The sequence below is a fragment of the Topomyia yanbarensis genome, chromosome 3 (genome assembly GCF_030247195.1).
Source record: "Topomyia yanbarensis strain Yona2022 chromosome 3, ASM3024719v1, whole genome shotgun sequence".
Taxonomy (NCBI): domain Eukaryota; kingdom Metazoa; phylum Arthropoda; class Insecta; order Diptera; family Culicidae; genus Topomyia; species Topomyia yanbarensis.
In genome coordinates, this window is record NC_080672.1 from 258947438 (window position 1) to 258959071 (window position 11634).

The 11634-nt window shown below is 37.6% G+C and overlaps 2 protein-coding genes across 5 annotated transcripts in view; both read right to left on the minus strand.

Annotated features, from left to right (window-relative positions):
* The window catches only part of LOC131689157 (protein wech), a 43840-nt gene extending 41578 nt beyond the window's left edge, over positions 1 to 2262 (minus strand). The window contains exons 1-2 of one of the 3 annotated variants that reach the window (XM_058974038.1): positions 2076 to 2140; positions 1536 to 1741 (exon numbers count right to left, since the gene is read on the minus strand). The gene's annotated coding sequence lies outside the window, so the exon portion shown is untranslated. Of the gene's footprint in view, positions 1 to 1535 lie in introns of all 3 variants that reach the window. The other 2 variants (XM_058974039.1, XM_058974037.1) reach the window with 2 other exon arrangements.
* Positions 2263 to 9356: 7094 nt separating this feature from the next.
* On the minus strand, positions 9357 to 11219 carry LOC131692587 (oocyte zinc finger protein XlCOF28-like). Of its 2 annotated transcripts, none has more exons than XM_058979722.1 (2): positions 11089 to 11219; positions 9357 to 10595 (listed from the first exon to the last, which is right to left on the minus strand). In XM_058979722.1, the coding sequence occupies exons 1-2, from the start codon at positions 11109 to 11111 to the stop codon at positions 9437 to 9439; spliced, it is 1182 nt and encodes a 393-aa protein (XP_058835705.1). In that variant the 5' UTR covers positions 11112 to 11219; the 3' UTR covers positions 9357 to 9436. The 2 variants fall into 2 exon arrangements, with proteins under 2 accessions (XP_058835705.1, XP_058835706.1); XM_058979723.1 differs by having other exon boundaries at positions 11100 to 11209.
* Positions 11220 to 11634: the final 415 nt, after the last annotated feature.

The following is an 11634-nucleotide window of genomic DNA, read 5'->3' on the forward strand; positions in this document are numbered from 1 at the left end:
TGGGTAATGATCCTATTTTCGCCACGTTTCCATTATCACCATACCCATTTGAAGCCGTTAGTTAGAACAGCGTCGGACATCTTTATTCAACGCATTCAGGCAAATGCAAATGGTGGAGTAACAATAGAGGCACTCGATTCGAGTTTCGTTGCGTTCCAACACGACAATTTTACCTTTTTCAGGGCATTTGTGTTATTATCTTGGATCTTAACAACGCAGCAAAAAAGTTGATGCCAATTTGTACGCATTCTACCGATTGTAGGCCGAGTAATTAAATGGTGAGGCACTCTCCCTGATAGGGCGAAAATGGACACTTTACCCTGTTCATGACAATGTAGTCAAAGCGCGATGGAACGCGATGTTCCTCCGATTTGATCGAATCCAATAGATATTTGAGTATATCTTTCGGCTCTTAACTTATATACTAGACACCGAAATTTACATACCCATTATTTCTATCAGATTCATTCAATACAAATTAGTGCGATCAGACTCTAGAATTTTGAAAGTTTGTTTGAAAGTTTAATATGGTGCATTCATAAAATAATATTTCTTTGGAAGTTTAGTTTGGTGCAGGTTGAAATCAAAATGGATTATAGATATTTTTTCAATGTTTATGGCAATAATCAATTAATCTTATGTCAACATACTGAAGCTGTCAAATTGTAAGATAAAAATAGTGTAATATAATATTCCAGAAGAATTATGCAGGCATTTCGGAAAGGAAAATTTTGCTCATCGATATTCAACTATGTTCGTTTGCTGTCAAATATCAGCTAAGGCTTGCCTTCTATCATTAGCTCTTATTGAGACAAATTTCAACATACAACATAGAAGTAGAGCCCATTAAAACAATCATTGATTTAACCAATTCTTCCAGTTGTGTTCTCGAACATATACGACAGGTTTGAATGACCAACGCATCCCCTACAAACCAGAACAATGTGATTATGAAAAAGACTGAACAATCATGCCATACATAATCATGGCTCAAGGCGCATTACCCAAATATCCTCAACCATTTCTGACGATATTACTGCTGAACGGTACCCACCACCTACATTTCACATGTACTGAACGCATCCTGCCATTTTCTATGCCGTTTCATGGAAAAAGAAGTTCGTGTCTCTTCTTCGAACTAGCTACATGATAGCTTTTTCCATCTGACTTTTTTCCACTTTAATCATTTCTGTAGGCGATGTGTGTGTTTACACTAGGTACAAAGAATGCGTGGTGAGAGAGTGGAAAAAGTTGGTAAAGTGCCATGAACGGAGGAAAAATAATGTTGTGTTGTGTGTACAAGAGCGGAAAGTGAGTCGTAGATACACGGCTCACGATACGCTCATAGAAGAACAGCGCACAGCAGAATGGGGCTTAGCAGGAAAAGAGAGAAAAAGGAACGTGAAATTGAAGATAAAGAACTAATGCGAACAGTGTTTTCTACTTGAAACCATTTTTTGTACGTTGGAAGATTTGAGATAAGTGAAAAATGAAGCTATATTAAACTAGGAATTTGAAGGCACAGCTCTACTCACCTTATCACTTGTTCAAGCACCGATAAGCCTTGGCCTTATCTCACGCACTTCCAGGGAGTATATCCAACGTAGACAACACTTTCACCTTTGCCTTTATTTCTTTGTTACACGAGAAAGGTAGATAAACTTCGCAGTAAGTTTCACTTTGCCTATTGTTAAGGTACAGCACCTCCACTATCTCATAGTTCATGAAGATACAGTCGTTTCTTTAGTGATCAAATAAAACGCAATAAACATTTATCTCACATTCAAATGTAATAAAAACAATCAAAATTATGTTATTCGAATCGGCTACCAACTTCTATTCGTGACTTCTAAATATATGCACATCGACATCTGCACCACCAAAGGGATATATAGAATGCAACAACGAAGCTAAAAACTGTTCACTCAAAGCCGATCCCTTTTACCTCACGCTCTACCGTGTCCCTTTTTTCGATACTCCTTCTTCAGCTTATTTATGGTCATAGTCCTCCCTCCTTACATATACACACATGCACGTACAGTACACAACAATTATAATAGCAATAGCAAAATAACCTGCGAACAATCAGTCTCTAATCCGCGGAAACCCAAGATGTCTATCCAACTCGAAACGAAAATATACACTAACTCGGTTGTGGCCTCTGTCCCGGTTTCGTGCCTCAGTTCGACCGAGTCGAGAACCGCTTTTCACCGTTTCTCCTTTCTATTTGCTTTACTTTCACCCAACGTGCGAGCGTGTTGGTAACAGCATGGTAACCACACGTACACGCGTTTACTTTGTTTTGGTTCAATTTACTCCAAAATAAATGTACACCTACTATTATGGAGGCTAGGCCTGAAGCTTCCTCGTATTGGTTACCTGAAATCAAACCGAACCGTTCCGATCTGGCAGAAACTGAGTCATCATTCCAATATTGAAATTTCATCTTTCCTCTTTATGTTGAGTGTATGTACCGATAGCCGTCTCCTGTACAGAACCTGTGGGTTACAAAAGCTACAATACCCTTTCGGCAAAGACCGAAAACTTTTTAGCTCAACCGCATTCAAGAAAGCTTTTTCCGTTACCAATGATTTGCTTCGTAACGCTCAACATTAGGATAAATGTAACGCATACTCTCCAAATCGCTGTTGTAAACTATTCTAGTCCAGGACTGATACTTTTCCCAGGAAAAGCGCATGGTTAAATATTAAGAAATCGGTTTAAAGTCCAGTTGAAAAGCCATCGATCTATTCAAGCCACTGTACTAGTTATCTAACAGATTCGCACTGCGGGAATTTTCTGATCGCTAAAAAGAACGCGACGAAGACGGCTTGCTTCGAGGATGTTTAGTTTAGCGTTGATGTGAGGACTTTAATTCTTGAAGTGACGAACCCTTGGGGATTCGATTCATGGCGCTGTATTCACAACATTCATATTAATCATTCGAATATTTTAATTTTAGTTTGATAAACAATTTAATCTAACAATATATAACAACATACAGGTTTAAGTTGAATTCGTAGGGGAACTGCGGGTAAAATGAACAGGTAGCCAAATCTAGTCAATATTTGTTAAATTCAGAACAAACTGCACAGAAACATGACCTGCCAAGTATTCAAAGGCATAAGCGGCTCCAGCTGGCTGACAAAGGAGGGGCACGCTTTTCTGACAAAATATTTCTTATGGACGATTTAAAAAAGTACATTTAGAAGCTGAAGGTGACCAGTGAATCAAACACCATACTTGAATGAAATCATGGCGCATTGTTGTGTCTTAACGGAGCCGAGGATCTTTTATATACTTACAAAATGTAACCAAAAACAAATCCAAATGTTATTAAGTGTTCGTCGGATTTCGCACGTGCTACTTTCTATAACTTCTTTCGCTGCGGGAAAACACATGTCTGGTCGCCTGCTGCATCTTGAGGTTCATTTACTTTTTTGTTATCATTCACGTAAAGATGGGAAATCCGTTCGCGAACGGTTCAAGAGAACTGGTTCTTCAAATAGTGAACGGGAGTTCCTTTTCAAAACACAGTAGTACTTATTTAATTCGCTTAGAAGCGAATTGGTCAGTTCACCTAAAGCAGGTCACCAAATTCAAGGGATCAATTTTTAGGGGAACGAATGACAATGAACTGAACAACCATCCTACAAACTATCCTGAATGCTCTCTTAATTTGGAACTGGACGAAGAACGAGTTCAAGAAGAATTGAAAAACTCTCACTCTCTATTACTGCCATTTCATCATAAACATCTGGCCACCCTTCCACGTACCTGTGTAACAGTTCAGCTGGCAAACGCTCAACGAGAGATTTTGCTCCGAAATTATACTGCATGTGTCTTCCAGCCTTTAAAGATCAGACTGCTTTGACAATCTATATTGTTATTGCTATATACAATTAAAAATTCAACTGAACGGAAAAATGGTTCATGTAATCTAGTTCTTTTTACAAAACAAAAGTCTGCCCATCTCTAATCTGTAATGCCGTGTTCGTGCTCACGATTAGATGTTTTTCGTTGCCTTTTTTTCTTACAGGTCACAAAACCCGCGCTGAAGGTGCTGGCTGTTGATGTTGGGGTGCTTGATGCTGTGTTTTTAGTTGAACAGTTGCTACAAATTTGACAACCTTATGAGGGTCAGGTAATGGTAGTTTGATTGATTTGCCGTAGATGTGTTTGCAATCGATTGTGATGTATTCTCCAGACCATCTTCCGCTGAAGGTTTTCCAGTATGTCCTCTTTAATTACAGTACTTGCACATATGAAACTCCCCATCATGGATGCATAGCGTGGCTTGTTCAATTATAGTTCCGTTGTGTTTGAATTGTATAGTCAAGAGGGGATAAATCTTTCGACGCGCATACTCACCACAACAACATCATTAGCCACATACGGGAAAAAGTTTCTTCAAGTATCAGTTGAAACGGATATTACATCTCCAAATTATGACGCGTATTATGCATTTGGTTTACGAGGGAACGCGTTGATAGCTCATATAACCTTACCTCTATACTGTCATTTTCTGTATTCACGGGAATCTTAACTGCTGTATCTTTCAGCCACGTATTTAAAATTACGATGCAAAACAAATATTTCTGCTTGGTTTAACAAGTTGAATGATATCAGTACTGCATTGGATGGGTGCTGATACTGAAGTAAGATGACTTTCATAAGCCTAAACTCAATTTTCACTTCTAGAAAATATTCTGAAATAATTTGATGTCATTTTGCTGTTCTTTCATATTCTGCGTTTTTCAGAAAAAAAAATCTTGTTTTCAATTTGATCTCACTGATAGCAGATCTGTTTAAGGCTTTTTTGAGCATGTGTTAGAATCGAACGCTTGGTAGTATGCGTAGGAAAAAATCGCGTTCAGCTTTGCCACCATATTATCCATGTAAACCTTTTCAAAACTCCAAAAGAAGAATATCAGTCGATTTATTAGATTATCACGATTCAATTCATGCAAAATACCTGCTGGAAAAACCACCGGCTTAGCTGAATGGTGCTTTTGAAAAAGTGGCTGTGGTGAACACATCGCGCAGTTGTGTTGCGTCCCCCAGCACGGTGTGGTAGTGTGACAAAAATCACAGCCACTTTTTGAAAAGCACCATTTAGCTAAGCCGATAGTTTTTCCAGCAACTATTTTGTATGATTTGAATCGTGGTGATCTAATAAATCGACTGATTTTCTTCTTTTAGAGTTTTGAAAAGGGTTAAATGCATAATCTGAATACAATTTTTACTACACATACTACCAAGCGTTCAATTCTAACACATGCTGAAAAAAGGTAACTTGAGCCTTAACGTCAACGAACAATTTCTTTCTCTTGATTTTGATCTTTTCCCCCTTAAAACGACCAAACCGATATCAACCTGATGGGTGATCATTGCCGGCAACATTACAACATCAAGTATAGTTTTTAATTTGCTATCAGACTTTACTCAAGTACCCTCATCATCAAATATGAATGCTGAATTTCCTAATAAACAGCGTGTACATTGATATCTCGTTAAACTGAAAAAGGGAGAAGACCAATCTATCATTTTGTAAAACAAATTACAGTCACTTTAAATTAGTAGCTTTTGCATTCCATTGATTTTGGGCAGATTTCTCGTTCAAAATGGAATGCAGATACGCGAGAAATTGGAAATTTCAGCTCAGCTCTGCAAGCTTTTAAAAGACTTTTATTGTTTGTAAGCACTTTTGCTCGGTCTATTCATTTCATAGTTTTAAACCAACATGGTGCCGAGTTATTCCTTATCTAGGAGAAAAAAACTGTGAATAGTTACTCGAAAAACCTTCACCGAGGATGAACGACATTTTCGGAGTTCATACTCTACAAGACTCCTGCTCACGGCAAGGTTCCTAGAAGATGCAAGTTTGTTTTCGTGGGTTAGTTCACGAAAAAAAAACTGATTTGGCGAGGGATCTCTTCCTTCAACAAAAACACCGGCTTTTTTGACGGATTAGACTATGGAAGTATTTAAAAGGGAGTGCTTCACTAAACGAATTTTACGCTTCATTAAGTTTCATTATGGTCCAGTTAGGTGTTGGCCAAATCTAATCAGCTGCCATAACAGTAAGGACGTGCTACCGAGCGCAGAAAATTCTCAAGGGAATGCTGGGTTTTGATTTTTTACGTTTCCTATACAAGAAAGGTAAAGAAGTTCTTAAACTCTGAAGATTATATCCAGGCCGTGGACACCCGAGTCTTACGCACCAATTGACTCAACTCAACAAATTGAGTCAATGTCTGTTATCGAGACAACAAACATCGCTGCCTGCTGGCTGGTGGTATCATCGGATTCTTACTGCAGTGATTTGTAGTAGTTAATGTTGGACAGAGAATGGGCAAAAATCGAAAACGAAAAAAGCAGTTTTTTTCCACACCGTTTGTTAGATCGTCATAAAAATCAATCAGCTTATGTAGAATGTTGTTACAGTACTGCAGATTGATTTTTATGAAGATCTAACACACGGTGTGGAAAAAACTACTTTTTTCATTTTCAATTTTTGCGCGTTCTCTGTCCCACCTTAAGTCTACCGACTAAACCCAAACTTCTTTTTTATCATAATTCTCATCCCCCGGGTCCATCATTACGTATTACTTCAGATGGGATTGTGCTCCTGCTCTTTTTATTTTATGTTAATCATTCATGTTTTCTCCATTGCTACTTTTTCTAATCCTTCTTGGTGTGACTCACTCCTATTTATATGCTAGTTGGTGCTGAGAATTCCTCCGCGGCGGTATTTCTCTCGATATCGATGCCCGTTTTCGTTAGCCGTAAAGCTCTCAACCATTCCGACGGAGGTATCATCGGTAGTGAAATTTCTTATGATAACGATATCCCGATTTTCTTCGACTTCATGTGGTTCTTTCGTGTTTTTCCTTATCTCCCGTTGTTCCCATATACCTCGCTGAGCAAGTGGACACCATCGAGGAGTATTGCAACCTTTTGTTCTTTTTGGTGATGGTGAAGGGGGTCGTTGCGGCCTCTCTCCAGTGTTGAGACTGTTTGTTTATTTAATTAAAGGCGTTAACCTCATGGGTCATTCACCTGGTGTAGAGACTTTCCCACACCCTCCAACAGCACCATTGCTTTATTGTTTCCCACCCAACTGGTTTAGCGGATATAAAGGCGGTAGATTGTCCATTTATTCCACGTGACACATTTTAAAATCAGGATTCATACTAAATGCAGCCAACAGTGATACTATCATTGGTAAATGGCAGAACCACCACGACATACAACTCCTTTTCTTAAAATGCAGCAGCTACAAGTGGGATGGGAGTGAATGGTTATAAGTGCAATGATCATACATGATAAAATTCACTTACTTAACAGATCTTCCATACTTAACCTTCCGGTGGGTGTGCTGGATTGTACAATAACAGTACATCTTTTAAGAACTTATTTCTCAGCCTTGTGGAATCGAATAATGCTTAAAGTGTCAGTATTATGTATGCGTATGATTGTAGGTTTTAGATCGGTGTCACTCTTCGCTATACTGAATACCATCATCTCAATACCATCATCTTTTTGTTCACTTTAGCTGATCCCAGGTATTGTTGAGTTTTCGCACATTGGATAGCTTTAACAAATCCAAAAATGTAAGTTTTGTGTAATCTGTTGCAGTTTTCCACTTCTTCAGAGCAAAAAAAGAGATAATTAAAATGATACAGAAAGGAAAACGATTAGTATTATGAATAAATAAATATGTTTTGGCCACTCAGTATGGTTCAACGGATATGAAACAGGAACATGCTTAGTCATCTTTTGTGATAGAACCACTTATTTGAATATTAAGTACGTGCATGGTTCCATTTCAACATCTCCGATTGATGCCTGACAGTGATTGCAATCAGTAGATACAGAACACTAGATAAGGATTGTCGCTGGTGTTCCCATTGTTTTCGCCTCGGAACATGTTTGTTTTGCTTTCGGTATATATCTGTCAAGTTATCGAAAATCTCTCTAGTAAAAGTCTTTGGTCCGCACTTTTGGTACACGCAGAAAAATATGGCCTGCTTGTAACCACAAACCGTTTAGTTGAACTTCGAATTAGTAAAAGGCAGAGTTTGCCTTTCTTCAATTCAGTCTCGTTTATTTTTCTGTGATTTTTATAAATTCATGATCGAAAACGTCCAATGCATAAAATATACAGCAGAATAAACGAGAGGCAAACAGAAAAATTACGTGATATCTGCTTTGAAACAAATTTCTATGTGGCATACTATTATAATTTCATTAGTTTTCACATGATATCTATGCGTGACAGGTAATTTTTATTTGCTACTACAAGTTGCAAAAAAAATATGTGTGAAATCAATATATTCAATTTTCTCGGCGTACATTTTCGACTGCTATTGTTATGAGATGGAAGAGTTTGTATATACCGCACAAGGAAATGAAAATTCATTAAAATTCAGTACAGATTTAGACAATTTGTACATTCTATTTAGTGAAAATACATCAACCGAGAATGGCCATTGCTTTGCTGGCGAAAAGAAACAAAAATGATTGGTCGCTATGAAACAACGATAGAGGATTATTTTTTTGGTTTTTTTTTTTGGCCCATTTGACAGGTATATCCCGGAATCAAAACAATGGTGTTCCAACCACTGATGCCAGCGACAATTCTAATCTAGTGTTCTGTATCTACTTTGCAATCGGCTCAGACACTTTTGCGCGTCATGCATTCACTGACTCAAAATCGAAATGTGCCTCGACCAAACTGGCACAACATGCCCATTCCCCTTACTGAGCAAAAGGGCAGGGAACATGTGCAAAGTAAACAATACATATTGAGCTAATTGTACTAATTTCACTTAAAATTTCAATAGAAATAACCTAATGGAAAAGTTTCAGCAATTTGAAATTGACAGATTACAGATTCACTTAAGTCTATTGGTAGCTTTTCTTACTACAATAACAGATTTTGTATATCAGTTATTTTCTACATGACTCAACCTTACAGCGATCGTATCTTTCGACGACTAATTGCAAAAGTATTATCTTAAAAATATTAGTTAGAGATGTGATATATTTGAATCATGTGAAATTTGGTTAACGTCCGATATTGAGCTTTCCTTCACGATTGTTTGCCTCGAGGAGTGCTTTTGCAGATTAAAAAGTGCTATTCCTTTTAGAGATTTGACCTACTTTTGAAACCAGAAATTAAAAGTTTTCCAGTGAAAACCAAACGCTTTGTGGTTAGGCACCGACTGTTTCATAATGTCAGAATATTCATAAACTAACTCTCATGGTGCATAATGCCATTTGATTCCGGACGAATCGACAATATCTGTGTGGAATTACGTAAGAGGTGATGACCAAGAAAAAATGTAGGATTTCATACTACATCATTGCATATATTATTCGAAATAATTTAAAATTGAAGTAGAAAAGCAACCCGTTCCTACCTTCCGTCTCACTCCCATTTAGGCTGCGTAGGAATGTCTTCTTCGACTTCGAACTTTACCGTAACTGGCTCCTCCGCTTCCTCCTCTATGTTTTGACTGTTATCTTCTACTGGATTATTTTGATCGATCTTACGAAAGTGCATGTATTTAGTGTGTTGTGTTAAATAGTTCTGCTGCTCAAAGGTACGCTCACAGAAAGCGCATTCAAACATTTTCTTAGGAGATGGCGGCTTTTTGCTGACTTCCGCTGGATGATACTTTCCTTTGTGAATTAGCTTTCCTATTTCATTATCAAATCGAGCGTTACAAAATTCACATTTAAAGGATAACATGTCATAGTGCGATTTGATGTGGAAGTTCAATGAAGGTCGATGTTTAAAGGATTTTGAACAGTACGAACATTGGAAGGGTCCGTAAGACAGCGTAATATCACCTGTCTTCCTCGTTGGCGGTTCCGCTGTCAAGCCATGCATTTGCTGGCGGTGTATCCGCAAAGATTTACCTTTGGCATAATTCGCACCACATTGATCGCAAGAATATCTCATATCACCACTGTGCGACGCTATATGACCTTCTAAATGGTTTTTACGCTTGAAAGATGCAGGGCAAATTGTACATTGGAAAGGGCGCCCTGCATCCGAATGTTGATGTTTGAAATGAATCCACAACATTGCTTTGGTTCTGCATCTTTTGTTACACAAATGACATGAAATTGCTTTTACCGTCATTTCATGATCACCCACAGCACCAGTATCTGCTGTTGACTCACCCTCCAGCGGATCTAAATCAGTGGCTGGCAGAGCTTGTGATTCAATCAAACCGTTTTCATTTTCAGGCTGATTTATTATAGGTCCATCGGCTGCTTCATCACAAATTATTTCATCTTTCACGACTGATTTGATTTCATACTTTGTGGCACAACTTTTTCGAATTATGGTATCATGTCGTAGGCTGCGTTGTCTGAACAATTGGAAGTCTTCCAATGCAACTGCGCATCGCCAGCAAATGGAAGCAGGGTGATTGTCAATGGTGTCAATTTGTATACCTGTGCATTGAGTGATCAAGTTCAGCATAATATTGTCTGGCTCGCCCGTGTTGGATAAAAGTGACACCAAATTTCGGACGGAGAAGCACAGGCGACAGTAGCTGCTGGGGTCTTCGCTGGGGCTAAAAGATACAAAAGTACTTAATGTTAATTGTTAACTCTAACCAAAACTACTTTTCCTTCACCTGGTGTACAGTGTGAACTAACAGATTTCCGTACGCAATAAAATTACAAATATTCTAGTCTCTAAGCTAAAAATTCTACAAGGTTTAAATGATTAACCCGTTTAACCACAAATCAGTAGAATGCGAATTTAGACCAAACATGAAACATATCAACCTTTTGCAGCTCGAAACATAATTACACTAATGGTCAGTAATTGCATTAAACATTATATATTAAGAAAAAATGGTATATTAAAAATACAAATGCACTAAAATGCATTTTTTTTCCTTGTCCTGATACTAGGTGTAAACCAACAGAATACCGTATGCAATAAAATTACAATTACAATAATTTGACATCAGGTTCGATATTTTGAAAAAAAAAACCTTTCCTTTTTAAAAATAAATAGGTCGCTGGTAATTCATTAGGCACACCTAAAATTATACTTACACATTAATCACCTCATTATCCATTTTACTTTTTGAAAACGTATTGTTAACTATTGCTGTTTAAATACTCAAGATTTATTATGTTTCAAAACATTCAACTGATATTCAATTCAATTGCAATTCTAGCCAAACATTTGAAAAGAGACTAACTGCAAAATGTAAACAATTCGAATTGTCATGTTTTCCATCACGAACACAAATACACTCAAAAAAATTATCATGCAAGAACATATAAATATTTTCCATGACACTTTTCACGTAAATATTGCATGTTTCACACATAGAAAACTTTGTTGTCATCAGGGATGCCAAGTATTTTCCCAAGAAGTCTGGAAAAATTTTGGAAAAAGTCTGGATTTGTCTGGATAGCAAAAAAAAATATTTTTTTTTTGAATATTGCCCAGGTAACCAACAAGCATTAGTGTATGCAGTAAAGTAGCGTAAAATTTGCATTCCGGATGCTTCTTGCAGTATGCTGGCATTCGTTAATCAGCATTTGAAAAACTGTTTAAAAACTTCTTGCCAGTAAGCAGCATTCTGAGTGCAC